Below are 25,467 nucleotides of genomic sequence, written 5' to 3'. Positions count from 1 at the left end.
CTTTTACCCCCATCCCAGCCCACCCCCCCAACCCTCCTCACCTCCCTCCCATTTTCACCCCCTCCCTTGTTATTGTCCATGTGTCCTTTATAGCAGTTCCTGAAAACCCTTCACCCTTTTCCCCTGAAATTCCCTCCCTTCTCCCCTCTGGTCACGGTCAGCCTGTTCTCAATTTCGGTGTCTTTGGTTATATTTTGCTTGTTTATTTGTTTTGTTGATTAGGTTTCATTAAAAATGAGATCATATGGTACAAATGTCTTTCACTGCCTAGCTTATTTTCGCCTAGCATAATGTTTTCCAGTTCCATCCACTCTGTAGCAAAGGGTAGGAGCTCCTTCTTTCTTTCTGCTGCATAGAATTCCATTATGTAAATGTACCATAGTTTTTTATCTATTCATTTACTGATGGGCACCTAGGTTGCTTCCAGCACTTGGCTATTGTAAATTGTGCTGCTATGAGCATTGGGGTGCATAGGTCCTTTTGGATTGGTGTTTCAGGGTTCTTAGGATATAATCCTAGCAGTGGAATTGCTGGGTCAAAAGGCAGATCCATTTTTAGTTTTCTGAGAAAATTCCATACTGTTTTCATAGTGGTTTTACCAATCTGCATTCCCACCAACAGTGCACTAGGTTTCCCTTTTCTCCACAAACTCTCCAGCACTTATTGTTTGTTGCTTTGTTTATGATGGCCATTCTGACTGGTGTGAAGTGGTATCTCATTGTGGTTTTAATTTGCATCTCTCTGATAGCTAGCAGTACTGAGCATCTTTTCATGTGTCTCTGGATCCCCTTTATGTCCCCTTGGAGAAGTGTCTGTTCAAGGCCTTTGCCCATTTTTTAATTGGGTTGTCTTCTTAGAGTGGAATTGTGTGAGTTCTTTATATATTTTAGAGATTAAACCCTTGTCTGAGGTATCATTGGCAAATATGTTTTCCCATATGGTTCTCTTTTTATTTTAATACTGTTTTCTTTATCCATGCAGAAGCTTTTTATTTTGATGAGATCCCATTTGTTTATTCTTTATGTCCCTTGCTCTAGGGGACATATCAGTGAATTTTCCATACTTTTTTCCATGAGATTTGAGTATAATATGACCTATGTATTGAATAAGTGCATTTCTTTCCTTTGAACTGATAGGTGTTGAAAAGCAGTTACTAAGTAAGTTAAAAAGCATTTTATTACATCTTACTTCATCTTTCATTTTTAATTAATAATAGTGTAGTACCTGACATGGTATCTGATAAGACTGATTTGTCCTCATTGCCCCTTATTTATTTATTATAATGTTGCTTGACTCATTTTCCAAATAATTATATTACTGTCTTTTATGTTCTTTAATGCTTAATCTTAGCATCTTGTTAACATAATACTTAATCAGCATTTCTTACCTTTTATTCTTATATATCAGATAAAAGTGTTAGAGTTGGGAAGAAGTTAATTATTTTGTTGGGTCCTCATACTTCTGTTCCTTAAGTGTTGATTCTTATGTGATAATTGAGAGTGTATTTAATGCAGTGACAAGCAAAAGCTTATGTGAATTTTTTAATTGGCTTGTATCTTCAGAACTGAAAATGGAACCACTTGCATCTTCTAGTAATAGTGAAGAATAGAAATAAGGCGTGTAGCATGTTTGACGACAGTTAATAATTAACAATTAATTGTTAATAATTAAGCTTTCAAAATTTATAGATGTCCGAAGGTGGGATGTTTATAGTGAATACTAACTCTGTGTCTACAACTGTTCTACTAGAAGATACAGGTAGAGAGCTTGAACTTTTTCCTGTCAAGGTCACTCTGTCACTAATGTAGTAGGGCTCAAGAATGGAGATGAGGAGTTGGTAGGCCTGGTGAGAGATGAGGACCTGACCTAAAGAAGTAGCAGGAGGAATGGAGAAATCAAATTCAAGGAGTTATAACTATTCTCATTCTTGGCTGTACACCAAGATCATCTGTTGAGCATCTTGAAAATGCAACTATCGGTAGTTGCATCCCATTACTGGAGTTCCTGATTTTTTAAGTCTGGGTATGGGCCTAAGCATCTTATTTTGCTTTTTAGTTTTGTATTTTATGTCTACATTAACATACAGTAAAATTGACTATTTTTTGGTGGACATTTCTATGAATTTCATCATGTTTGAAGATGTGTGACCTCTACCATAATAGGGGTAAAGAACAATTTTAGCATCTAAAAAAACTCTCCCTTGGTAACTCTTTATAGTCACACCTTTCTCCCCATTTCTAACCCCTGGCAGTCACTGCTTTGTTCTATGTCACCATAATTTTATCTTTTTGAGAATGTCATAGACATTGAATCATATATTATGTAAGCACTTGAGCCAGGTTTCTTGCACTTGGCATGTCTTTGGGATTCATCCAAGTTGTTGCATGTATTAATCATCTGTTCCTTTTTGTTGCTGAATGACATTCCATTATATGGAGGTACTGCAGATTATCTGTTACCTACTGAAGGACATTTGAATTGTTTTAGTTTTTTGGCAGTATGACTAGAGCTACTGTATAGATTTTTATTTGAATTTAAGTTTTCATTCTCTAGAATAGGTAACTGAGGATTCTAAAATTTACCATATGCCAGGCATATGGTAGTATAACTATAATAAACATTCAGAGTGGCTGTACCATTTTAGATTCTCACCATCAATGTCTGAAACTTCCATTTGCTCCACATCCTTACCAACTCCTGCTGGTGTCTATATCTTAACTATTTTTAAACTATTTTAATAGGTGGGTAGTAGTATCATTGTGGTTTTCATTTACATTTTCTTGATGACTAATGGCGTTGAATATATTTTCAGGTATTATTCGCCATGTATATATCCCATTGGTGAGGTGTCTTAAGTCATTTGCTCATTTTAAAATTTGTTTGTTTTCATACTGTTGAGTTTTAAGAATTTTAAAATGTATATATTGAATACACACACACACAAGTCCTCTGTCAGACATGTGATTTGCAAATATTTTCTGTAGCTTACCTTTTCATTTTCTTTTTAAATTTTTTATACTCACCCGAGGACATGCTTATTGATCTTAGAGACAGGGGAAGGAGGGGTGGGCAGGGAGAGGAAAGTATTGGTAAGAGAGAAAAACATCAATTGGTTGACTTTCATACATGCCCTGACTGGAGACCAAACCCACAACCTAGGTATATCCCCTGACTGGGAATTGAACCCTCAACCTTTTCATTTGCAGAGCAGTGCCCAGCCAACTGAGCCATACCAGCCAGGGCCCTTTTCATTATCTTAACAGTGCCTTTTCCAGAACAGAAGTTTTTAATCTTGATACAATCCAATTTATTAACTTTTTTTTGAATGTCTGTCCTTTTTTTCATTGAATTGCCTTTGTACCTTTGTAAAAAATCAGTGGGTTATATTCCTGTGGTCTGTATGTGGACTCTATTTTGTTAGTGGTTTCTGTGTCTATTCCTTCTCCAACACCACATTGTTTTAATTATTAACTTTAAAGTTAAAATGGAATATGGTGTTTCCTCCCACTTTATTTTTTATCATAATTATTTTGTCTACTCTAGTTACATTGCTTTTCCTTGTAAATTTTGGAATCCCCCTTATTTACATACAGAAAATTCTGCTTGAATTGTGATTGGCAGTCAGTTAAATTCAGAGATAAATTTCAGGAGAATTGACATCTTTATTGTATTGAGTCTTCTAATTAATGAATATGATATGTCTCTCCTGTTCTTTAGTTCTTTGATTTCTTTCAGTATACATCCTGTATATGTTTTGTTAGGTTTATATGTAAGAATTTCATTTGGAGGGGAATGATTATGAAAGTATTGTTTTCTTTGAAGTTTTGCTTTCCAATTATTTATTGATACTATATAGAAATTTTATCGATTTTTGTGTGTGTATATGTTAAAACCTTGTTAAATGCACTTAAAAGTTCTGAGAGTTTTTCTTATAGATTTCATGGGAAGTTTTTACTTAGACAGTCATGTCATCTGTAAATAAGAACAGTTTTATTTCTTCCTTTCTAATCTACATGCCTCATTTCTTTTTCTTGCCTGTTTCACTGGCTGGGACATTCAATGCAAAGTTTAATAGAAATGGTGTAAGTAGATACTTGTGCCATGTCCCTGATCTTGGGGAAAATCATTCGTTTTTTTACTGTTAGGGTTGATGTTAACTCATTGGTTTTGTAGCTAATCTTTGGTGTTATCTTAAAGGATTTGTAGCTACTCTTAAAAGTTGAGAAAGTCCCTTTCTATTGCTAGGTTTCTGAGAGTTTTCATCATGAATGAATATTGAATTTTGTAAGATGCATTTTCTTCTGCATCAGTTGATACTATCATGTGATTTTTTTCTCCCTTAGCCTGTTTACGTGGTGGATTACATTGGTGATTTTTTTTTTAATATTGAATTAGCCTTGTATCCTTGGAATATGATTATTTTTAGAGGTTGCTGGATTCTATTTGCTAATGTTTTGTTGAGGATTTTTACATTCATATTCATGAGTGATATTCATCTGTATTTTCTTTTCCTATACTGCCTTTGTTCATGCAATACATTTCTGATACTTAACTACCTGGGGTCAACTCAAATTTGACAAGTTTAGGGCATAGTCTTCCACAAAAGTGTGCTCACTTTAGACACCAGCCCCAAGCTCCAGAGTCTCCAGGCCACCCACATTTCTAACCAACTTGTTGTAAATCCAGGGTTCTCACTATCCCCTGCGGTTTGTTAGAATAACTAAAAGAACTCAGGAAAGTGCTATACTTGGCATTACAGTTTTATTATAAAGAATACAAATCAGGACCGTCTAAGAGACCCATAGGGCAAAGTCTGGGAGAGCTCAAATGCAAAGCTTTCCTGCCAAAGGATACATCACTCTCCCTCCAGATCAACATACTCGTATATCACCAACCAGGTAAGCTTACCACAGCTTTGAATGTCCAGAGTTTTTGTTGCAGTTCCATTACATAGGCATGATTGATTGAATCATTGGCCTGAAATACAACACAGGGCCCTGACTTACAGTGCAGTTCTTGCCATGTTTCCATCACTGCTCCTTCTTTATATCTTACATTGAGCAGAATTTGTGAAATGTCTGATTGTTTAATTACCAAGAATGTTAACACTTAGAGTAAGTGTTATTATTTTCACTGTAGTCACTGCAAGTTGTTAATAGTGAATAGCCACTGCATTCTTTTGTATCTAAATATTAAGTTCTGTTAAAAGATCATTTTCATAATCCATGATTTTTGTAGATGCTCATTCACTTAGTGAGGTTGTTAAAATTTGGTTTTCCTATATTTAATACTTTAGTGTCATTAGACTGGCACTTGATCTGAATCCAGTGAAGGTTTTTATTTTGTATTTTATACATAAAGTCTGGAATGGAAGGTAAATTCCTTTTTAAAGTTTGCAATTACAGTTGATGTTCAGTATTATTTTGTATTAGTTTCAGTTGTACAACATAGTAGTTCAACAATTATAACTTACGATGAGACCCCTCTGATAACTATTACCTACTTGGTACCATACACAGTTGTTACAATATTATTGACTATATTATCTGTGCTGTACTTTATATCCCTATGACTGTTTTATAACTACCAATGTGTACTTAATCCCTTCATCTTTTTCACCTATCTACCCCCACCTTCTAGTCTGTCAATAATCAGTTTGTTCTCTATATCTATGAGTGTGTCTGTTTTGTTTGTTTATTTTGTTGTTTAGATTCCATATATAAGTGAAATCATGTGGTATTTGTCTTTCTCTATCTGACTTAGTTCACTTAGCATAATAACCCTCTAGGTCCATCCATATTGTCACAAATGATAAAAATTCATTCTATTTTATGGTCAAGTGATATTCCATTGTGTGTGTGTATATATATATTGCATCTTCTGTATATAGTCATCTATTGATGAACACTTAGGTGGTTGCTTCTATATCTTGGCTATTGTAAACAGTGCTGCAGTAAATATAGGGATGCATATATCTTTTGAACTAATGTTTTGCATTTCTTTGGATGTGCATGTATATGTGTATGTATGTATGTATGTATATACACCTATATATGTGTATATGCATGTACATATATACCGATATATGTGTATATGTGTGTATATATGTGTGTGTATATAGGTATATGGTCTGTCCAGGAAAAGTCCAGCCATTGTTAATATAATGAGAATGGTGTATGTGACATCGATGTAACCTGGCAGCCAAGGAGAGTGGACTGGAATGCGCATGCATAAACAATGACAACTTCACTGTACTAGTCATTGGGGGTGGTACATGCCCTTGAATGAGCATGTATACTGTGTGGCTGTCACATTCAAAATGACTGAGCCAGTAGAGCAACAAATCTGCACCAAATTTTGCATTAAGCTTGAACATTCCTCCACGGAAACTGTTTGGATGATTCAGAAGGCTGCAGCTGTGTACAACTGGTGATTGGCAGCTTCATCATGACAATGCACCTGCTCATGCCTCAGGTTTAGTGCAGAGTTTTTTTGGTGAAACAACTAATCATCCAGGTGACTCAGACCCCCTACAGCCCACATTTGGTGCCCTGCGAGTTCTGGCTTTTCCAAAGCTAAAATCACCTTCAGAAGGGGAAGAGATTTCAGACCATTAATGAGGTTCAAGAAAATATGATGGGTCAGATGGTGGCAATTGGGAGAACTGTGTGAGGTCCCAAGGTATCTGCTTTGAAGGGGACTGAGGCGTCATTGTCCCATGTACAGTCTTTCTTGTATCCTGTATCTTCTTCAATAAATGTCTCTATTTTCATATTACATGGCTGGATACCTTCTGGACAGACATCTTATACCCAGAAGTGAAATTGCTGGGTCATGAGGTAGTTCTATTTTTAAATTCTGTGGAACCTCCATGCTGTTTTCCATAATGGATGACCTGTTTCTATTTCTACCAACAGTGCACCAGGGTTCCCTTTTCTCTGTATCTTTGCTAACAGTTGTTTATTGATTTATTGGTGATAACCATTCTGACAGGTGTGGGGTGGCATCTCATTGTGATTTTAATTTGCATTTCTCTGACGATTAGTGATGTTGAGCATCTTTTCCTATGTCTGTTGGCCATCTGTATATCCTCTTTGGAGAATGTGAGATTCTTTCCCCATTTTTTAATTACGTTTGTTTGTGTTTTTGGTGTTGATACATCCCTTATGGGATATGTCATTGGTGAGTATCTTCTCCCAGTCAGTAAGTTGTCTTTTCATTTTGTTGATGGTTTCCTTTGCTGTGCCAAAACTTTTAGTTTGATATAGTCCCATTGTTCATTTTTTTGTTGTACTTCCCTTGCCTGAGGACATCTATCAGAAGTAAATACTGCTACAAGAATTGTCAGAGAGTTTACTGTCTGTGTTTTCTTCTGTGTTTTTATGGTTTCAAATCTTACATTTAAGTCTTTAATCCATTTTGAATTTATTCTTTTTTTAAATGTATTTTATTGATTATGCTATTACAGTTGTCACATTTCCCCCCTTCTCTCCCCTCCACCCTGTACCCCCTCTCCCACCCACGTTCCCCCCCTTTAGTTCATGTCCATGTGTCATACTTATGAGTTCTTTAGCTTCTACATTTCCTGTACTATTCTTGCCCTCCCCCTATCTATTTTCAACCTACATTCTATGCTACTTACTCTCTATACCTTTTCCCCCTCTCTCCTCCTCCCACCCCCCTGCTGCTAGCCCTCCATGTGCCCTCCATTTCTGTGGTTCTGTTCCTGTTCTAGTTGTTTACTTAGTTTCTTTTGGTTTTGCTTTAGGTGTGGTTGTTAATAATTGTGAGTTTGCTGTCCTTTTACTATACATGTCTTTTCTTTATCTTCTTTTCTTAGATAAGTCCCTTTAACATTTCATAAAATAAGGGCTTGGTGATGATGAACTCCTTTAACTTGACCTTATCTGAAAAGCACTTTATCTTCCCTTCCATTCTAAATGAGAGCTTTGCTGGATAGAGTAATCTGGGATGTAGGTCCTTGTCTTTCATGACTTGAAAGACATATTTCTTTCCAGCTCCTTCTTGCCTGTAAGATCTCTTTGGAGAAATCAGCTGACAGTCTGATGGGAACTCCTTTGTAGGTGACTGTCCCCTTATCTCTTGCTGCTTCTAGGATTCTCTCCTTCGTTTTTACCTTGGCTAATGTAATTACGATGTGCCTTGGTGTGTTTCTTCTTGGGTCCAACTTTTTTGGGGCTCTCTGAGCTTCTTGCATTTCTTGGAAGACTGTTCCCTTTGCCAGATTGGGGAAGTTCTCCTTTATTATTTGTTCAAATACGTGCTCAATCTGTTGCTTTTCTCCTTCCCATTCTGGCACCCCTATAATTCGGATGTTGGAACGTTTAAAGGTGTCCTGGATGCTCTTAAGCTTTCCCTCGATTTTTTGAATTCTTATTTCATCATGCTTTCCTGCTTGGTTGATTCTATCTTCCTTCTGGTCCACTGTATTATTTTGAGACTCAGATTCCTTCCTTTCACTATTGGCTCTCCTCCGCGTATCTTCCTGCATCTCTTTTATGGTAACCTGCGTCCTTTCATTTAAATTGCGCCCAAAATCAACCAATTCCGTGAGCTTTCTGATCACCAACCAGTGTTTTGAACTGTGCATCTGATAGATTGGCTATTTCTTGGTCGCTCAAAAGGATGAGTCCTGGGGGACTGATCTGTTCTGTTGGAAATATATCTTATGTCTTTCCCTGTCTCTCCTCCTTTTTTTTTTTTCCCCCTGTCTGGTTGCTCTTATGGTGGGCGGCAGAGCCTTAGGTGTTCACTGGGGCTGGGCACTCTGGTCGCTAGATTGTGACGTTATATGTGGGGGCGGGGGCAGGAGCGGGAGGGAACAATGGCAGTTGTTCCGTTCTCCTGGGCTCAGACCCTTCCTTGGGATCCTGGGCTGCGAGCTCTGCCCTGGTCTACAATCGCTGCCCCACTGGGTCCGCCAGCTGCAGCTTGCGTACTCAGGGATCACCGCTGCGTTCTTGCGCCCCGGATGGCTGTCGCGCCGATTTCGCACCAAATTTCCCCTGACCTTCGCATGCCACCGACCCGCGCCAGCCCCGCGCCCACCCGGCTCGTCGTCTCCTACCAGCCTGGATGTACGGGTCCACTTCAACTTCTTGGCTGTCCGACTTCCATTCAGATAAATCCTCTGTCAGTTCTGAGTGATATTCTGTCTGCAAATCATTGTTGTTCTAATCTTGGTTGTGCAAGGAGGCCCGGTGCGTCCACCTATTCCTCCATCTTGCCGGAAGTCCCCCATTTTGAATTTATTCTTGTGTATGGTGTAAGTATGTAGTCTAGTGTCATTTATTCTGCATGCATCTGTACAGTTTTCCCAACAGCGTTTCATAAAGAGACTGCTTTTACCCCATTTTATGTACTTTCGTCCTTTGTCATATATTAATTGTTCATGTAGTCATTGATTTATTTCTGGACTCTCTCTTCTGTCGCATTTATCTGTATCTCTTTTTATGCCAGTACCATGCTGTTTTGATTATTATAGCTTTGTAGTATAGTTTGATATTAGGTAGCGTGAGACTTACAACTTTGTTCTTTTTTTCTCAAGATTGCTTTGGCTATTCAGAGGTCTTTTGTCGTTCCATACAACTCTTTTAATTGTTATCATTTGGTGAAAAATTTCATTGGTATTTTGATAGGCACTGCATTAAATCTATAGATTACTTTGGGTAGTATGGGCATTTTAATGCTGTTAATTTTTTGTATCCATGAACACACTATGTATTTCCATTTATTTATATCTTCTTCAGTTTCTTTCTTCAATGTCTTATCATTTTCTGAGTACAGGTCTTCTACTTCCTTGATTAAATTTATTCCTAGGGGTTATTTTGATGCAGTTGTAAATGGGATTGTTTAATTTCTTTTCCTGATAACACATTGCGTGTTAAGGTACAATCAAATTCTGAATATTTATTTTGTTTCCTTCTATGTTACCCAAATCATTTTATCAGTTCTACTAGTCTTTTTGTAGAATCTTTAGGATTATTTCTATAAATTCAGTATCATGTCATCTGCAAATGACAGTTTTACTTCTTTCAATAATTCAGATACTTTTTTTCCCTTTCTGATTGCTGTGACTAGGATTCTGATACTATGTTGAATAAAAGTGGTGAAAGTAGACATCCTTGTCTTGTTTCTGATATTAAGGAGAACGCTTTTAGGTTTTTTATGTTGAATGTGATGTTAGCTGTGGGTTTGTCATATATAGACTTTATTAAGTATTGTAAGCTGTGTTTCCCCATTCGTGCTTTGCTGAGAGTTTTTATAATAAATGGTGCTCAATTTTGTGAAATGGTTTATCTGCATTTATTGATATGACCATACAATTTTTATCTTTTATTTTGTTTACATGGTGTACTACATTGATTGATTTGTGGATATTGTACCAACCTTACATTCCAGGAATTCCACTTGATCATGACGTGATTTTAAAAAATATATTGCTGGATTTGGTTTGCTGATACTTTGTTGAGGTTCTTTTTATCTGTATTCATCAAATATATTGGCCCATAATACCCTTCCTTCCTTCCCTTTTTTTTTTGTAATTTTTTTGTCTGCTTTTGGAATCAGAATAATGCTGCCCTGAATTTTTTGGACTAGTTTGAGAAGGATAGGTGTTACTTCTTTGAATGTTTGGTGACACTATCTGATCCAGGACTTTCATTTGTTGGGAATCTTCTGTTTACTGATTCAATTTTGTTGGTTGTAATCAGTCTGTTCAGATTCTCTGTTTCTTCTTTACTCAGTTTTGGAAAGTTGTATGTTTCTAGGAATTAATCCATTTCTTCCTGATGTCCAGTTTGTTGGCATACAACTGACTGTGGTATTTTCTTATATTCCTTTGTATTCCTATGGAGTCAGTTATTACTTTTCCTATTTGATTTCCAACTTTATTTATTTGAGTTGTGTCTCTCTTTTCTTGGTGAGGCTGGTTAAAAGTTTTTTAATCTTTGTATTTTTAAAGAATTAGTTCTGGGTTTCGTTCATCTTTGGAAATTTTCTTTAGACTATTTTATTTCCACTCTTACCACTATTATTTCCTTCCTCTTACTTTGGGCTTTGTTTGCTGGTTGTTGGGTTTTTTTCTCCTACTTATTTAGATATAAGGTTCGCTTAATTGAAATTTTTCGTGTATTGAAGTGAGGTAGGCCTGTATTGGTAAGAATATCCCTCTTAGGAGTGCTTCACTGTGTCCCATTGATTTTTGATGGTTGTGTTTTCATTTTCATTTGTCTCAAGGAATCTTTTGATTTCTTTCTTGATTTCACTGTCAGCCCATTTATTGTTTAGGAACATGTTGTTTAGCCTTCATTTGTTTGTGTGTTTTTCAGGGGGGGGTATTTTTGTAACTGATTTCAAGTTGTATATTATGGTCAGGGAAGATGCTTTTAATATGGTTTCGGTCTTAAATTCATTGAGACTTGTTTTGTGACCTCACATGTGGTCTGTCTTGGAAAGTATGTTTTTTGCACTTGAAAAGAATGTATATTCTGCTGCTTTGGGATGAAATATTCTAAAAGTATAATTTAAATCCACCTGGTCCAATTTTTCAAGTAAGGTTGATGATGTTTCCTTGTTGATTTTTCTGTTTGGAAAATCTATCCATTAATATTGATGGGATGTTAAAGTTCCCTACTATGACTGTATTACTGTTGACCTTTCCCTTTATGTTCATCAGTATTTGTTTAATATATTTAGGTGCTCCTATGTTGGGTTCATAAATGTTTACATGGGTTATATCCTCTTGCTGGATCAGTCCCTTTATCATTAGGTAATGTCCTTCTTTGTCTGTTACTGTAGCCTTTGTTTTTAAAGTCTTTTTTTGTCAGTATAATTATTGCTACCCCTGCTTTTTTGTGTTCATTTGCATCAAATATTCAGTCCTTTACTTTTATTCTCTGTGTGTCTTTTCATCTGCTTGTTTTTTAAAGACATATTTTCTTGATTATGCTATTACAGTTGTCCCAGTTTCTGTCCTTTATTCCCCTCCACCCTGCACACCTCCTCCTACCCTCATCCCTCCCCCTTAGTTCATGTACTTGGGTCATACCTGTAATTCTTTGGCTTCTACATTTCCTATACTGTTCTTAACCTCCCCGTGTCTATTTTCTAACTTACCATTTATGCTACTTATTCCCTGTATCTTTTCCTTCACTACCCACTCTCCTTCCTTGCTGATAACCATCCATGTGATCTCCATTTCTGTACTTCTGTTCCTGTTCTAGTTGTTTGCTTAGTTTGTTTTTGTTTTCATATATTTTTTTAGGTTCAGTTGTTGATAGTTGTGAGTTTGTTGTCACTTTACTGTTCATATTTTTTATCTTTTTCTTAGATAAATTCCCTTTAACATTTCATATAATAAGGGGTTGGTGATGATAAACTCTTTTAACTTGACCTTATCTGGGAAGCATCATCTGCCCTTGCATTCTATGATAGCTTTGCTGGATAGAGATAGTCTTGGATGTAGGTCCTTGCCTTTCATGACGTGGAATACTTCCTTCCAACCCCTTCTTGCCTGCAAGGTCTCTTTTGAGAAATCAGCTGACAGTCTTATGGGAACTCCTTTGTAGGTAACTATCTCCTTTACTCTTACTGCTTTTAAGATTCTCTCCTCTTTAATCTTCAGTAATGTAATTATGGTGTGCCTTGCTGTGTGCTTCCTGGGTTCCAACTTCTTTGGAACTCTCTGGGCTTCCCGGACTTCCTTGGAAGTCTATTTCCTTTGTCAGAGTAAGGAAGTTCTCCTTCATTACTTTTTCAAATAAGTTTTTGATTTCTTGCTCTTCCTCTTCTCCTTCTGACACCCCTATGATTCAGATGTTGGAACATTTAAAGTTGTCCCTGAGGTTCCTAAGTCTCTCCTCATTTCTTTGAATTCTTGTTTCTTTATTCTGTTCTGGTCAAATGTTTATTTCTTCCTTCTGGTCCAAACCATTGATTTGAGTCCCAGTTTCCTTCCCGTCACTGTTGGTTCAACCCTGTACATTCTCCTTTATTTCACTTTTCATAGCCTTTACTTTTTCCTCTGTTTTGCAACCATACTGAACCAATTCTGTGAGCATCCTGATTACTAGTGTTTTGAACTGTGCGTCTGATAGGTTGGCTACCTCTTCGTTGCTTAGTTGTATATTTTCTGGAGTTTTGATCTGTTTTCATTTGGGCCTTTTTTTTTTTTTTTTTTTTTTGTGGTCTTGGCAAGCCTGTTATGTAGTAAGGGGCAGAGCTTTAGGTATTGGCCAGGGTGGTGCAAACCAGGTCGCTGCATTGTGGCACTGTATGTGGGGGAGGGTTCTGAGAGGAACATTGCCACTTGTTCAGTCCTCTGCCGGCTTTCAGTCACTTCCTCTGCTACCCACAAGCAAATTGGGCCCTTCTAGTGCTGATTCCCGGGTGGGTGGGTGGGTTTGTGTTCATTCTAGGACTCTGTGGATCTCTACAGTGGAACTCTTCTATGAGGCTGGGAGTTTTTACCTGCCACCTCAACCCCCACAAATCTTTTCAGTCAGAGGTTTTGAGGCTTTATTTCCCCACACTGGAACTCTGGGTTACACAGCCTGTCTCACTCCCCAGTTGTTCCTCCCAATTTATCTGCACACAAATGTGGGACCGCATGCTCTGCCAGCCGCTGCTTCATCCAGTCCACTAACTGCCACCTTGCCCACCCTGATACTTCAGTTGCTACCTTGCTGCTAGTCCTCTCTGCCTAGATGCCCATCTTCTCCCCTCCTGCTGCTCTAGATGAATGTTTCTTCTTGAACTCCTTGGTTATCAGACTTCCATACGGTTCGATTCTGTCAGTTCTGGTTGTTTTTTGTTTTTAAATTTGTTGTCCTCCTTTTGGTTGTGTGAGGAAGCACAGTGTACCTACCTGTGCCTCCATCTTGGCCAGAAGTCTCAATAGGTTTTTTTGTAGACAGTGTATATATGGTGTTATTATCCATTCAGCTACCCTGTCTTTGATGCGAGCATTTAATTAATTTACATGTAGTTATTTTCATTTTATTATTCATATTTGTTTCTTTCTTCCTAAAGAAGTTCTTTTTACATCTCTGTAATCCTGGTTTGATGGTAATTAACTGCTTTAGCTTTTTCTTGCCTAGGAAGCTCTTTATTTTCTCTTCAGTTTTAAATGATAGCTTTTCTGGATAGAGTACTAATGAATTGAATATTTGTCATGTCAGTCCCTTCTGGCCTGAAAAATTTCTTCTGAGAAATTAGGTAACAGTTTTTGTGGGAGCTGTCATGTAGGTAACTTTTTCTCTTGCTGCCTTCAAGATTTTCTTTGGTTTTAATCTTTGCCATTTTAGTTATGATGTCTGTGTGGGCCTCTTTGACTTCTTGTTTAAGACTCCCTGCACTTCCTAGACTTCTGTTTTTGTTTTTTTTCCCCTTCACCAGGTTAGGGAAGTTTTTAGCCATTATTTTTTCAAATAGGTTCTCAATCCCTTGCTCTCTTTTTTGGTACCCCTATGATGCGGATATTGTTACACTTGATGTTGTCCCAGGGATTCCTTAAACTATTCTCATCTGTAAAATTCTTCTTCCTTTTTCTGCTTTGATTGGTTGTTTTCTGCTACTATGTCTTGCACATTACTGATTCAGTCCTCTATTTCTCTAATCTGCCATTGTTTCTTTTTAGTGTGTTTTTTCATTTCTGTTACTGTATTCATTTCTAACTAGTCCTTTTTTATGCTTGCTATCTCTGTTGAAGTTCTCACTCAATTCCTTGAATCCACACAACTCAGTTTCTCCCTGTATGCTTCCAGCCCCCTCCTCCAACTTGACCTGAAGTCCTTGAAAGATTTTTTTTTTTGAAAAGGTGGACACAATACAGGCCCAGGCTGGTTGCTGCCAACAGAGCCTCAGGCCTTGGGAGTTGGGTAGGACAGGCCCTCTAAATCCTCAGGCTGAAGCTAGTAGAGTTCACCAGGCTAATGCCATGTGGGGGAAGGGCCCAAACCAGGAAAGGTGGTACCTGCGGGCCCTTTGGGAAGAGGACTCAACAGAAGAATGTTGGCAGTTATTTTTCCAGCCTTAGCTCTGACGCCACATGGCTCAGTCTCTCCCTTTATGACTCTGGCACCCTCTGCTGTAATCCAGGGTGAGTGCCTGTGGGCAAGAATTTGTGTGTTGTCCCTTTAAGAGGGTGCCTGGGTTTCTAGTAGCCTTTTCTCTCACCCTGCGGGATAGAATCCCTGCTGATTTTATTTTTGGTGGGCTCCTCTTCCCAATATTGCTGTTCCCGGCTGGGGAGTAGGTATGGGGCTGATACCTCTCTCTCCTCAGGGATCACCTTTGCAGCTGAAATATTGCTCTAGATTCTCACTGACACATGTAGGCATGGGGCCAGCCTGTTTCACATCTCTGCCCCTCCTAACCAGTCTCAACCTAGCTTCTTCTGTATATCCTTCATTTCTGTTCAGCTAGTGTTCAGATGGTTAAAACAGGTTGGTTTTTCTATTTAGTTGTAATTTTGATGGGGTCATGGGAGGACATGAGTGCAGCTTCCACCTACACTGCCATCTTGACTGGAACCCTCTGGTATTTGGTTTTAAATTACTTTCTATTTCAATAGAAATCATTTTTTATATATGACTTAGTCATAATTTTGCAAACTAATTTTGTATAGAACCTGCAGATTCTGAGGCTAAGTATATTATGGGAGGATTGGTTTCGGGAACAAGTTCTAGCTGCATTTTATTAAGCATGATACCCCTTAACCATCTGGTTTCCTTATCGAAATTCTAAGAACATTAGAAAAACTTCATTTTCCTGGCAGTGCTTTCATGCTTCTCAGATCTCTCTCCCATTTCCGAGGGAGTTACTTCAAACCTCCTGAAGCCGCCTCAACTCTTTCTGTTCCAGTTATCTGTTTCTGTGTAGTAAACCATGTAAGAGTTAGTGGTGTAACATAGTGATCATTTTGTTAGATCACAGATTATCTGTGTGTCAGGAATTCAGATGGGACATGTTGTTTCAGTGTCTGGGGCGTCAGCTGGGAAGACTCAGATGATGGGGAGATGTGAATGTCTGGGAACTGGAATCCTCTGGAGGGTTCTTTACTCACGTGTCGGATGCCCAGGCTATGGTGACTTGAAAACGGGGCTCAGCTGGGATTATTGAGTGAATCACTTACATGTGGTCTTCATGTTGCTTGGAGCTTCTCGTATCATGGCCATTGGGTTACAAGAGTGGGTGTCTGGAGACCTAGTATTCCAAAGAAATCAGGTAGGAACTGCTTGGCCTTTTCTGACATAATCTTGGCAGTTGTCCACAGTCACTTCCACTGCATTCTGTTGGTTATAATGGATTTCTAAGGACAGTCCAGATTCACAGGGAGGGGAATTAGTCTCTGCCTCTTGGTGGAGGCAAGGGCACTTGCCTAAGGGCAAATGGAATGGAGATAATATAATGACCATTTTGTAAATATAGCCTTCCACTCTATCTCCTGATCTTCAGATAATGAAAGGTGATTCTAAAGTCACTTGACTGGATTTGAAAAAATAAACCTAGCAGAATATATACATCCAAAGGAATGTTATTCTTCAAAGTAATCCCTTACTTGTACGTTTATGTAATATTTTATAAATGTTTTTTTTAAATTGCTTTCATGTATATTGCCATAGTTGATCCAAATCACTGTTCATAATTGATCCTATATCATCTCTATAGTTTGGGTTATATGCTTCTTTGGGAATCTAATGAGAGTTATGTGCTCTTTTTCTAGAACAGTGCTTGTACACACACAACACGAGGTGCTTCACAGAAGCACTGATGTGAAGAACTTTCGTAGTTACCTACCATTCTTGGTTCCATGCCACTTGTGATTAATTGGTAGTTAGAATCTGATTCCCTTTCTAGAGATTTTTCCTTCTGTGAGGTGATTCATTTAAAAAAAGGAAGTGAGCAGGAAAGAACTACAAATAGTGAATTCTACAAATATTTTGGATACAGGAAGTAGTATGATAATTGATACATAATCTCCCAAGTTACTGCTTTGAAGGATATAACACTTGGGATATGTAAGTTCTAATGTGTTTGTTAAAAACTATTCATTTGACTTCAAGGTCTTTCATTAGATTACCAGTTTAGTTTACATTGAGTAAATGCTGTTGCTCTGCAAATTATACTATAATGTAAAACAAAATGATGGCATGAAAGATAGATAAATCATTCATAGTGTACAGATAATAGAATTTGTTGAATTCAAATAAGTATTATTTTGAAGTTTATCTTTGTACTGTCAGTGGGGAAAAACAAAGCTGCTGAGCATTTGATAGTAAAAATAAAGAGAGGGAATATTTAATGTACCTAGGAAATCGGGTATATAACTTACGTATAATCAATTATGTTTTAATTATTCCTTTGTTCATTAAACAAGGCCTTTGCTTTATCAACTGTGTCAACTTAGTTTCAGTCATTTAATGTACCTGAAAGGAATAAAACATGTTTATTTCAAAATATCTTAAAATCTATATTCACAGTGACCAATTTTATCCAATTTTAACCTTTTCTTCTATATATAATGTAGTGGTTGAGTTCCTGGGGTTTTAACAAATATTTGTAAAGTTGGTTCTGAAGGGATAGAGTTCATTGCTACAAGGAATACTTCCTGGAAGAATTCCAATAAAGTTTTTTAAAGGGCTATGACTACACAGTTTAAAAAAGCCTAAATATCCCTCAACAAACAATTCCAGCATCCAGTTTTATCTTTTTTCACTTCAAGAGTGAAGTGATAAGATATGGTTTTTCTTATCACATTCGGTGTTGTATATGTGCATTGTCTGGTATTTCCAGAGCAATGGTCAAAAATAGTTTACTGCTTGTGGTTATCTTGTCAGGATTCTGACTTTAACAGGAAAATATTTCACAACATGAAGCATTTTGTGGTTTTTGGGTTGAGAATTAATTAGTTTATTTCTTGATTGTATTGTTGAAGGCCAACCTTAAGCACACTGTTTCCAAGCTCTAATTTATTAAAATAGAGAGTTAGTTTTCCCAAAGACTGTATTATTGGACATTCATTATATTTTGAGAAAATTGAAAAGGAATTCCCTTTCAGCATAGACTCAAATACTACTCTAAGAAGTCTTAGAGGTACAATAAATGACTGTGGACAAAGGGGTTGAAAACCACCTGTTTTCCCCTTGTTTCTTTTAACCACTTTATAGCATTGATTCTTAAACTTGTTTCTGGTGTATGAGAATCCCCTTGAAGGCTTCATAAAACACCAATTTTAGGACTCCACACTTGGAGTTTCTGATTCAGTAAGTCTGCTGTGGGTCCTGGTGATGCTGATGCTGCTGGCCCTGGGACCACACTTTGAAAACCACTGTTTTATAAGTATTCACATAAGTATTATTTTGAAGTTTCTGTTTGTACTGTCAGTGGGGGAAAACAGAGCTGCTAAGCAACTTGATAGTAAAAATAAAGGGAGGGAATATTTAATGTACTTAGGAAATATCTAAGGCCTTCCATCCAAGGACGTACTGAACAAACGTGGGATTTATTGCAGCTTGGCAATAGTAGAATGAATTTTTCACTTCAGCTGCATCATCGAGTACAAGGTTGCTTAATGTACATAGTTCCTTGACCAAAAGAAGAAAAAAGAAAGCCTATTTTGAGAAAAAGAAATGCTTTGGGAATTAGTAATCTACATTTATACCTATTCTTACTGTTAATTTATATTTCTCGCATCATTATATAAAATTATTTGTGTAAATTAATATGTTTGGCTGCAGTAGAATTTTAGTATTTAATTGTTTCTTGAATTTGTATACTTCCCAATTTGTTATAGAAATTAAAAATTAGTTTACATAGCCTGTAATCAAATTACTTAATGATCTTTCTGTTGTCAAGTGTTCTAATGTATGCTTTTCCCTCTCCAGAGGAAATAAAAGCGGAAACCGAAAAACAGAGGTTAGTGGGGTTTCTATTCCTTAGTGAAAATAATTTGCAGACTTGTCAGTTACCAGACAAGTTACTATTTTGGTCAAAATAGTAACACATTTTGGTCTGTATTATAGTGTGGCAAGTTTTTTCCATGTGATCTGTAAAATAAAATCAATTTTAAAAGTGGTTATTAAGAATTATAATTTTAAGCATGTTTATAAATATAAAAGTATCTCATTAAGTAAGTATATAAGGGAATTTCTGAAATAACATAATTATGCTTTTAAAGTCTTATATTCAAATTACATTAGGAAGATATGTAAATATTGAATTATTTAGTAATTTAACTTATGTAAAGTAAATTATTAATTTCTTTGTTTTCTTGCATTTAGTCACGGCTCTGGCCACTAGTATTTGATTTTTGGCAAATCAGTTAACTTCTGAGCTTGGTTTCCTTGTGTAATAATAAGAGAAGATAAAGACTAGGAAAATTTCTTTTAGAACTGACATTCTGTGTTTTTACATGAATGTATCATCATATGATAAATGTGACATTCTAATCAGACTTTTCTTATTCCTTTAGTCCTCCTCATGGAGAAGCAAAAGTTGGATCAAGCACCCTTCCACCAGTGAAATCAAAGACAAATTTTATTGAAGCAGACAAGTACTTCTTACCCTTTGAGTTGGCCTGCCAGTCCAAATGTCCCCGCATAGTTAGTACATCTCTAGATTGTTTACAGGTATGTGTAAAATGGTGTTAGCTAAAAACCATCTACTAGGAATGTGTCTCTAAACATTACAATTGATTCAGACATTTTCCATGATAGCCTTTAATAATCTTTTTTATGAGAAAACAAATGGTTGTTTATATTCAAGAGAGACAACAGTAGTTGCAAAAATATTTTTACTTTAGCCCTGGCTGGTACAGATAAGTCGGTTGGAGTGTCATCCTGTAGGAAGAGGGGGTTGTGGGTTCCATTCCCAGTCAGGGTTCCATTCCCAGTTGGGGTGTGTACAAGAACAGAATGATGTTTCTCTCACGTCTGTATTTCTCTTCCTCCCTTTCCCTCTCTAAGCATGTCTTCTGGTAAGGATTGAAAAAATGTTTTCAGTTTAAGGGTAACAAAAATCATTAGCTTAGTGAATCACAAAATCTTTACTAGGGTTATCAATAGTGAGAATGTTGATTTGGTCTGTTTTTCCATCAGTGAAATGCAAGAACCATACTTTTAACCTGCTGCTGATGTTACATATGTCATTTTCAAATGATTTTACTAAATGCCTGCTATCCTATATAAAAACAATAGGATAATGTTGACAACTTAATATTGGGTTGGCCAAAAAGTTCATTTGATTTTTTTCTGTAAGATGACTCTGGTAGCGCTTAGTTGTCTTTAATTTTATTCAAAATAATTTTGTTAGATTTTATTGTGACAGCTCTCATATCAGTGTGCATTTAAAAAAAACTCATCAAAATTGGTGAATTTTTGTGTAGCCATTTTAATGTTGAAGATGGAAGAAAATATGCAACATTTTTGGCATATTATGCTTTATTTAAGAAAGTTAAAAATGCAACTGAAATGCAAAAAAAGATTTGTGCGGTATATGGAGAAGGTGCTGTGACTGATCGAATGTGTCAAAAGTGGTTTGCAAAGTTTCGTGCTGGAAAGTTCCCACTGGATGATGCTCCACGGTCAGGTAGACAAGTTGAAGTTGACAGCAATCAAATCGAGACATTAATTGAGAACAATCCGTGTTCTACCATGTAGGTGATAGCCAACATATTCAAAATACCCAAATCAATAGAGTTATTCATGAAAATGAAAAACGTGTCTTTTATTTCATGGGGAAAAAACATACGGAATTTTTAGCCAACCCAATATTTATATTCACTGTTGGACTTTAGCTATGACTTTTATTTATATCAGGAAAATTTCTTAAATCTTGTATTTTATTTTACTTACACATGTGGATTCCCTTACATTTTTAAGACAAACCTCCAGATAGAGAGGTTCTACTCCTTTCAGGTGTTTTCACTGTTGGTGGATTATACCTATTTAACAATTCAGTGATTTGTTCTTAAGATGCGTTAAGGATAAGCTTATTTGATTTGTGATCTTGTTTTCCTTGGAAAATTAAAATTATGATATCTTAAGACCTTCCATCCAGGGATGTACTGAATAAATCTGTGATTTATTGCAGCCAGTATAGAGAAATGAGGTTTTCTGCATGTTTACAGATCTATTGTAATTTGGAAAGAGATTTGGGGTCATTTAAATGAGTGAAGATAGCTTTCACAAAAGTAGCATCAGCAATATTTAGATAGAAAGCAATAAGCTCTTGTAATTCATCAGAGACAAGTTCCAAGGCCTGGCTTTCTCAAAGTTTCATCTGATGGTTTTGTTGTAGTTATTGTTCTATTTTGTGTCTATTAACAGTGTAAATAATTTCACATGTTTATAGCTAGTAAAGTTTTCTTCATGAAGAGTTGGTATTGCCTTGGCTTTGATTACACCATAATGTTTATGTACAAATTTTAATATACATATACAATTACATGTTGTAAAATTTATGTATATTTAATTATTATACATATTAGCTTAATTAGAATCTTTTTCTTTTTCCATTTCAGAAACTTATTGCTTATGGGCACTTGACTGGCAATGCTCCAGACAGTACAACACCAGGCAAAAAATTAATTGATAGAATTATTGAAACAATTTGTGGCTGTTTCCAAGGTCCTCAAACAGACGAAGGAGTTCAGTTGCAAATAATAAAGGTAAATAATTATATAAAGTTATGTTATTTTTATCTATTTTTAAAAAGCCATTTACTTAGAAAATATTTGGAAAGGTCATTTTATGTGCTTTCCAATTATAATAGAGGTCATATGGATGATTTTTAGACCCTATTATCAGAGAATTTTGTTGTTGAATGCCAAGAGTTTCTTAGAGGATTATATTTTTAAATATTTTATTTTGAAGGTCTCAGTTTAGGGTTAGGACCCCAGAGTCTACCAGAGTGTTTCATTTTCTGGCATGTTTACCATACATACTCCATCTCTTGGGCTTTAGAGTCCTATGCAAAAGTCCCGTGACCCCTATAGTTCCTTCTGTACTGCTGTACCCTTTGTAGTTTGCCCTCTAGACCCATGCTTCAGTATGTGGACTCGTTATGTACCAGCTTTCCTGATTTACTTGCACCTATCCATCTGCTGAACCTGCTCAGGTCAGCCCTGTCCTGGGTTCACACTACATTCCTAGATGATTAAACTCCATTAAAGAAAATTACTCAGTTGTGTTTTTAGTCTGTTATAAATATGAATTCTTAATGTTACTGCTAATGGTAGTGGTGGTATGTTTATATACCAGTAAAATTTTCTTGTATTAATAGTACTTCTGAAGTTGTTTGTGTGTGTGTAAAGTATTCCATCATGTGTGGAACTCCTTTCTGAGTTATTCAGTTTCGTTAGCTGTATTGACTTCTCAAGTCATGTAATATCTGTATTGTAAAAAGCTGTCCAGTCTCTTTGGACTGTCATTTGCAGTTTCATGTCAGTCATGGCTTATCAAGCATATGCTTGTATACTCAATGCTGTATCTGCATAGCGTTGTGTGACAGAAAAGGACAAAAGAATGAGTTACTGCTTTTGAGAAATTGCAAGTAAACTGAGGTAAGAAAATTCACATAAAGTTATTCACTTTATTGGGGGATTCACCTTAGGATTATATTCAATTCTTTATTGTAAAACATATGTAAACATCTTTAACAATAACAGTACGTTTAATGAGTCCAGTCTACAAGAAAAGATCTCAGAAAAATTTGGAAGACCTAGGGTCTATCCTCCAAAGTTGACAATCTAGTTCAACAGTTACATCATATGAAGCATATCTGTGCTCCACTGCGACAGACTTTTAACGTTATGCACTTTAATAAAGTAAATTATATTAAAGTGAAACTTGGGTTGAAACAAATGAATTGAATGAGTTTCTAGTGTTCTGTATTTGGGATGTTTATGTGTGAACTATTTATGTCCAGAATGAGGAAAACATATTTTAACAGTTGATGATATATTCAAGGCAGGTAGAAATTTTAGTGAATATTGGAAATTCTGTTAGTATATAACTGAAAGTGGTAATAGTATCTTAAAGTTTTAATTTTAATATAAAAATACTCACATTTTTGTGCTGAAACTCTGGATGCAGAAAATCATTTTAACTTTGTCTTTTTTTCTTAAGGCTTTACTTACTGCAGTAACATCTCAACACATAGAAATTCATGAAGGAACTGTACTGCAAGCTGTGAGAACATGTTACAATATTTATTTAGCAAGCAAAAATCTCATCAATCAGACAACAGCCAAAGCTACTCTTACTCAGATGCTAAATGTTATCTTTGCACGCATGGAAAACCAAGCAGTAAGTATTAAAAAAAAATAGAGAGAGGGGGAGATTGTATAGAACACCACAGGCATCATACATAGAAAAGAGTTTACAGAAATTCATAATGAAATCTTTTGTGTCTATAGAGAAGGATGGCTTTCATTTACGGCCCTACTTACTGGAGATATGCAGTATTGTTCTGTTTTGTTTTGTCCTGAGGTTTACGGACTTGACTTTGGATAAGATATGTTTTTAATTGTTCACAAGTAGAATGTGAATGATACTGCTTGCCGTCATCCTCATGGAAGTGTTTATACATTGATATTTTTATTGCACTCAAGCTTAGTACATGAGTATGATGTTGATATAAAACTACTTAATTCAGTCTATTTTGGTATAAGATTATTTATTCATTAAGCCTTTAAAAACGGTTCCGGGTGGTGTGGCTCAGTGGATTGAGTGCCAGCTTGCGAACTGAAAAGTTGCTGGTTCAACTTCCAGTCAGGGCACATGCCTGGTGTGTGGGCCAGGTCCCCAGTTGGGGGCATGTGAGAGGCAGCAGATTGATGCCACGCAGATTGAGATCTCACGCATTGGTTTCTCTCCATCTCTTTCTCCCTCCCCTCCCCCTCTCTAAAAATAAATAAAAAAATTTAAAAATAAAAACAAAATCCATATCCATATTGATGAAATATATATTTTGGAAGTAAGAGACCAGCAGCTAGAGAATCACTTATAAGTCTTCATAATTGAAAACCATCTTTTAACTTCTTATTTTGAACTAATTTTAAACTTACAGAAAGTTGCAAAAATATTACAGAGAGGTCTTCTTTATCCTGCTTTCCTTAATGCCACCATCTTACATAATGATTTTGTAATGATCAGAAACAGGAATTAACATTGCTATAATACTGTTGAGTCAGTTACACACCTTGGATTTCACCAATTTTCTCACTAATGTCTTTTTTTTCTATTTTAACATTCATGCAGGATCCCACCTTGCATTTAATATCCATTGAGTTGTCTTGACTTAGTATTTTCTAGTTATTGACAACTTCTCAGTCTTCTCCTTGATTCTGTTGAAGGATACTGATCAATTATTTTGTTGAATTTCCCTTAATTTGTCTGGTATTTTCTCATGATTAGAATGAGGTTGTCCATTTTTTGCTAGAATATCTCTGAAGCAATGTTATGTCTTTTTCAGTGCATTATGTCAGGAATGTATGATGTTGGTATGTCTTATACTAGTGATGTTAACCTTGGTTATTTGGTTAAGATGGTATCTGCCAGGTTCTTCTACAATAAAGTTACTAGTTATTCTTTTCAAGTTAATAGATATCTTGGAAGAAACTTTAAATTTATACAGATATCCCATTTCCTCCTCACACTCCCCCAGCTCAACTTAGGTATCATAAATGAATCTTATTGACAACAGGTATTACTATGGGGTTTCCCTAATGGTGATTTTCTGTTTCCCTCTTCTTCTGTATTTATTAATCAGGAATTATTTTCCTCCTTTTGTTTATTCAATTTTTTATTTCTATCACTCTGTATTCATGGTCATTTATTTTATTCTACTAGTTACAGTCCAATACTGTCATTATTTATTTTGTTGCCCAAATTATCCCAGCTTTGACCTGTGTCCTTTTGACAAGTTCCCATGCTTTTTTGAGCACCTCCTTACTTTCTGAAATCTCAAGATGTTGTAGGCTTATTTTGAATTTTCTCTGCTTCAGCTACTTCAGCAGGGGAGCCCTGGCTCCTTCAGCTGGAGAATGGTGATCAGACCAAAATCTGAGTGCTAGGTGTGTTCATCGCCACTGGGATGTTCTTGCTTCTAGGCCCTTTCAGTAGGTAGAACTAGCTGTATACTCACCCCACCTCCCCACTCCCAATTCCCCACACACCTGTATGTGACTGTCTGTGTATATTAAAAACTGAGTGTTTATATAGTTAGTTCTGATTCCAGTCCAATACTACAGGATTCATTTCATCCTTCTTTTATTTATAACTTCCTCTATCTAAACAATAAGAAATATGGCTTACATTTTCTCTGATAAATTGTTTCTTTAGTCCTATTTTATACAAAATAGTTTTAGAATTGCTAACCCATACCACTGTGAGAAGCAAATTTACTAAGTAGATTACAGCATTTTATATATTGTTCTTTTTT

At 36.3% G+C, this 25,467-nt stretch overlaps 1 protein-coding gene across 1 annotated transcript in view; it reads left to right on the top strand.

The window, feature by feature from the left end:
* ARFGEF1 (ADP ribosylation factor guanine nucleotide exchange factor 1) overlaps positions 1-25,467 on the top strand; it is a 110,998-nt gene that overhangs the window by 14,828 nt on the left and 70,703 nt on the right. The window contains exons 2-5 of the mRNA XM_028533871.2: positions 18,909-18,939; positions 19,496-19,652; positions 21,545-21,691; positions 23,151-23,330. Coding sequence (XP_028389672.1) covers positions 18,909-18,939; positions 19,496-19,652; positions 21,545-21,691; positions 23,151-23,330 — 515 coding nt within the window. The remainder of the gene's footprint in view (positions 1-18,908; positions 18,940-19,495; positions 19,653-21,544; positions 21,692-23,150; positions 23,331-25,467) is intronic.

This window comes from Phyllostomus discolor, chromosome 7 (genome assembly GCF_004126475.2).
Source record: "Phyllostomus discolor isolate MPI-MPIP mPhyDis1 chromosome 7, mPhyDis1.pri.v3, whole genome shotgun sequence".
Classification (NCBI taxonomy): Eukaryota; Metazoa; Chordata; class Mammalia; order Chiroptera; family Phyllostomidae; genus Phyllostomus; species Phyllostomus discolor.
The sequence above is the reverse complement of the archived record's forward strand: the minus strand, read 5'-3'. Positions and strand labels throughout refer to the sequence as shown.